Below are 5,212 nucleotides of genomic sequence, written 5' to 3'. Positions count from 1 at the left end.
ATGCCTGGAATAGTTACATTGTTTCCTAGGGTTAAGGAATTGGAGTAGACTCTATCATGAGAAGAAGCACCAACTGTGAAAATCCAAGGACTAAAAGAAGACATGCTTTTAGGCGCTGGTCCGGTATTTCCCGCAGCTTGGACTACGAAAATACCGGCTTTGACAGCAGAGAGTAATGCCATATCTATTGGATTAAAGAATGTTGCAACACCAGGAGGTTTTCGATTAGGTGTAATTGACAGACTTAGTATATCTACTCCATCTTGAGCTGCCTAAAAAATGTTACAACCATTATATTTTAAAGTCTTTAAATTTGGAAGAAAAGATAAAATCTTTAATCACATTTTAGTTTCTTGATTTTGCAAACCTGATCTATAGCTGCAACAACATCTGCAGCAAAACCTCCAAAACCTTTGTACAATGCCTTATAAACAGAAATACTAAATAGAAAGATTCAAGAAACACAAAAGTTGAAGTTAGTTTGTGAAAGAATTTACCATTGATCCAAGTTTTGTTGTTTTACTTACAATGCACGAGGAGCGATTCCACTAGCGTTTCCAAAGTTATGATTAGAAACTATCACTGGAATGCCGTGGTTACCCGCTGCCATGGAAGCTGTGTGTCTGCATACACATCCAATGTAACAATCTTTAAGCTTCAAACTCTGTTTTTGTATAATATAACCAATAGTTACACTTACGTGCCATGGCCATCTCCATCAAAAGGAGAAGCGTAATCTTCAGATGTGTTAAAGATTCCTCTAGTAACAGCGGATTGCGCGAAATGCCGCGCTCCGATTAGCTTTTTATTGCAAGATCCTGATGGAAAATCTGGTGTAACTTCACAAATACCTGAGAAATGCTTAGGGGTTGGATATGAACGCTGAGAGTAAGAGTCCTTGTCGTCGAAACTAGGATGTTTAGGATCGATCCCGGTATCGATAAAACCGATAACAACTCCTTCTCCAGCAATCTCGAATCCACCTTCTTTGACCCATGCTCCTTGTGGTAAACCCATAAACTGTGGTGTATAAGTTGTTGCTGTCCTAACAGAGTAATCCAACACTATGTTTGCTACTTCTCTCCTCATTGAAAGCTTCTCAGCCTTAACAAAAAAAAAACACAAAAACTCAATATCAAGTATACTCAAAGATTAGTTCTACAATGATCAAGAACTCATGTTTTTTAATAAATACCTGTTGTGAGCTAACAAACAGAGCAAATCCATTGATTAGATAATGGTAACTATAAAGCTTTATAAAAGTCTCTCCTTTTAATGCCTTTCTCAAGAAAGAGTCATGAGATTGAGCCACAGATGGTATCTTTGACCTCCCGTGACGTTTCCTTGAATTGTTCCTATACAAAAAGAGTTTTAATAAAAGCTACACAGAGAGAATGAAGTATAAATGAATCAAAATTTATGAGTATGTACCTTGGTTGAGGTTTTGGTGTAAATTTGGACTTTTTGTGATTATGTCTAGTTTGCTTAAGCTCTTGTTCTTGAAAGAGATGAACAATAGGTGGTTGTTTAAGTGTGACAATGTACACAGCAGTATCATCATCATTATCATCATCATCTTGTTGTCCCAAAGTGTTATTAGACAAAAACACAAAAGAGATCACAAGTAATAAAAACACAAACTTGACCAACATTTTTGTCTACCTTCTAAATTAAGAAAGTGGAAACACCCACAAAAATTAAAAAAAGGGGTTTTTGATCTAACACTTCCCTCTAAGTTTTATACAGAGAATATATAAGTAAGTTCATAAACCCTACCAACTGAAAAGGAAAAAAACAAAAGATAATCTAATAAAAGCTGCAAAAAGAAGAAGAACCCATTAAAGCATATTCATGGTGAACTAGTGGAAGTGACAGAGAAACAAAAAAAAAGGACTTGCCTTTTTCGTGTCGGAAGGTCGGTGAAAGAAGAGTGCGCATTTATAAATGTACTATATTATTGAGAAACAGAGAGAAAGATACACGAAAGAAGCAAAATATAATCACGAGTATCTCAAAAAATTGTGAGATGATTTGAGTGGTTACCACGTCTTTGGTTCCCACATGAATAAAGCAGAGGAGAAGAAGAAACACTCATAAGTGCGATCGAACTTAAAAGGAGACTCCTTTTTGTTTCTTTTCAATTATTCAATGTTTCTCTTTTTGGATCGTCGATACATAATTATTATTATTGTACCATTTTTATATAATATACTATTGTGAATAAAACTATTTTAAGAATCAGTTAAAAATAGATTATATATATATATATATATTTTGTTTTAAATTGACATATGTTGCTTAGGCTTTAGAGCTATAGAATTAGAAACTGAGATTTTTAGTGGTTAGGATTTTAGAGTTTACTAGTACTAAAACAAGTAAACTTTTAAAAAGTAAACTCTAAAATAGAGAAATACCCTAAAATAACACTAAAACAAGTTTTATAGACAATTATCACATATTTCATAAATTTCCAAAAATATCACTATTTAATACATTAAAATATTTAAAATTAATTTTTAATTTTTTTTTTAGGTTTGGATTTTCAATTTCACATTTAGGGTATAGTTTTGAGGGGAGTATTTAGTATTTTGAATTTTAGGATTTAGTTTTGAAAGATTAATTTTAAAATATAGTGTTATTTTTTGGAAATTTTTTTTGAGGTTAGAGTTATCTATTTTACAATTAAAATATAATTTTTAGAGCGTAGAGTTTAGTATTTAGGGTTTAAGGTTTAGAATTTAGTCATTTTATATATTAAAAATGGATATTTTAAAAAATAGACACCATAAAAATATATTTTTGAAAAATGACATAAAAAAGAGTATTTTTGAAAATTACCAAAAGAAGAAAAAATGTTTTAAAAGATTTTTACTAATAGCTTCACTTTACGTCAAATTTAATTTTACTAGGTTGTTACCTCTGGAAATAAACCTAGTTGTTATATATTTTTGTGAAAACATGTTACCTTTTTTTTGTCAACAACATGTTATTTTGGTAGAATGAAAACATTGTATTTTTAGAATTAAGTTTTCTTTTTTTGATATTTTAGGCTATTTTCGAAATATTTAAAATTTTTTTTTTTGTCAACAACTTTAGTTGATTAGTTTTTTTTTTTTTTGGGCAAATAGTTGATTAGTTTAAAACAGCCAATATGAAGGAGAAATATCCAAATTATTGATTATTATTTTAATATTCTGTGAACAAAAAATAAATAAAAAATAATATCGTCGTCTAACTCAGCCACTCAAAAACGATATTGAAGGAGATAAGAGCCGCAAAACCAGAGAGTCACCACCGAGTCGCCGTGACTCGGTGACACAAATCGTTTTCCAACAAAAAAAATGGCATTTGCAGCAGCATCGACTCCATTTTCACTCTCTTCCATGGTTCCCACGCACCGTCGTACCTTCAGACATGTTTCGGTACCTCGAGTAATAAACGCCAGTCTTTCTCCGGATGTCTCTCCTCTTCTCCGAGCAGCTCACCACACCGTAAGAGTTAAACCGGAAAAAATTGAATCTTTACAAATTTAAAACATCAAATTGCTATGATCAATAAAGAAAAAGATCGTTCGTTGAATCCCAATTTCAAATGGGTATTGTGAGAATTGTGTTAGAAGTTCACAAAATTGAAGAAAGATTGATACTTGATAATTACAACACTTTGTCTGGTAAATGTTTTCAGGTGGATAGTTATGTAAAGAGTGGGATGGTTATTGGTTTAGGATCTGGAGAAGCTTCAGATATGGTTATACGTTATTTGGGTCAGCAACTTCGTTCTGGTTCTTTACAAAATGTTGTTGGTGTACCAATGTGAGTCTTGAACTCCAGTAAAGATTCAATCTTTGTGTTTGATTCTGTTCTTGATATCTCTCTATTCATTAGTACTTGGATCATAATTCTCCTGGAAGTTGAGTTTTTGTATGCTTCATGATGATTAGTCCTTGACCTTCTTTCGTTCAGGTCTGCTAGAAGCGCTAGTGAAGCAGCAAAGTATGGAATCCCCTTGGAATATTTCCGAGATGATAATCAGGTAGTCGTTTCCCTGCGGTTTCTAAACCGATTTTCAGGTAGACCATCTGAGGTAATGTGATAAGCGCAAAGCCTATCTCGAGTGTTAAAGGAAATAAGAAGAGTTAAGAAGGATTAGGGATTAGAAAACAGTACCCAGATTAGATGAGATAGAGAAAGAGGCGGAAGAGAAGAGATAACTTGATTGAGATATTAATGTCATAAGATAAGGAAGCCCTAAACTTGGGTTCCATTTAAATACAACTTCCATAATTAAAACGACATAGTACTGAATCAAAGAGAGACTCTACTTCATCCAGTGTCTTACACACACTTAAGCTTCCTTCAGCCACTTTTCTCAAGATGTTTCTTCTCCCATTGCCTGGCTTTTCTCCCACTCGTCCTTGCTTTCTTCCTCATAAACGCCAAAGGAACCCTTAGCCTATCATAATGTTTGAGGTGTTGGTTCCTTTGTAGATTGATTTTGCATTTCATGATGCTGATGCTGTAGAAGAGGGTTCGCTTATCGCAGTTATTGGACGGCGAAGAAGTTCACAGGAAGATGACTATATTCTGAAACAAAAGGCTAGTGAGGTTTTCGTCTAAAATTTGCAGTTTTGATGATAATAAACTCATTGGTTAGCTTTGGGCTTACAAAGAGAGATTTACAATGCAGTCTATTGTGAAAGCAGCTGATGAGGCAGTCTTCATGATAAAGGAAGAACAATACAAAGCCAGCCTTGAAGGTTCTATCCCTGTTTTAGTTCAATCTGTAAGCAAATACCTACAAATGAACTTCGTTTTAGTCCCACTGTGAGGGCATTTTACAATGCAACTCAGAACATGGAAATCCAGAATGACCTGTGAATTTTTGGGTGCAGCTTAATTGGTTGGCCATAGCTGAGGAGATAGATGACTTGTATTTAGGCGATGCTGAGGTGTGAGGCCAGTTTGGTTCTGTCTCAAATGTTTTCTCCGGGTTTTGCTTCTTATCGATTGTGTTAAGCCTCGTCTGGCTCATATGTCATTTTCTTTGTATGTATGTGTAAAAGGTGTGGAGAAGAGCTTCCGTAGGAGATGCAGGTCCTCTCGGAGGAGACTTTCCTATAGTTACCAGTGATGGTCATAACATTCTTGATGTTATATTTACAACTCCAATTCCAAGCCTCGGTGAAAGCTCTTACTGCAACCATTAAAACTTG

The 5,212-nt window shown here is 34.2% G+C and overlaps 2 protein-coding genes across 6 annotated transcripts in view; one reads left to right on the top strand and one right to left on the bottom strand.

The window, feature by feature from the left end:
* The window catches only part of LOC104771622 (subtilisin-like protease SBT2.3), a 10,549-nt gene extending 8,497 nt beyond the window's left edge, over positions 1–2,052 (bottom strand). Inside the window, exons 1-3 of the mRNA XM_010496181.2 lie at positions 1,432–2,052; positions 1,196–1,355; positions 831–1,104 (exon numbers count right to left, since the gene is read on the bottom strand). Coding sequence (XP_010494483.1) covers positions 831–1,104; positions 1,196–1,355; positions 1,432–1,652 — 655 coding nt within the window. The 5' untranslated portion in view covers positions 1,653–2,052. The remainder of the gene's footprint in view (positions 1–830; positions 1,105–1,195; positions 1,356–1,431) is intronic.
* On the top strand, positions 3,170–5,180 carry LOC104771620 (probable ribose-5-phosphate isomerase 4, chloroplastic; the record flags this gene model as incomplete). Of its 5 annotated transcripts, none has more annotated exon segments than XM_019242154.1 (7): positions 3,170–3,491; positions 3,685–3,812; positions 3,963–4,035; positions 4,488–4,604; positions 4,687–4,782; positions 4,892–4,948; positions 5,063–5,180. In XM_019242154.1, coding segments are annotated over 7 exon segments (739 nt in total), but the record flags the coding sequence as incomplete, so codon positions are not given.

This window comes from Camelina sativa, chromosome 20, assembly GCF_000633955.1.
Source record: "Camelina sativa cultivar DH55 chromosome 20, Cs, whole genome shotgun sequence".
In the NCBI taxonomy this organism is placed as follows: Eukaryota; Viridiplantae; Streptophyta; class Magnoliopsida; order Brassicales; family Brassicaceae; genus Camelina; species Camelina sativa.
This window is presented reverse-complemented; position numbering and strand designations above follow the sequence as displayed.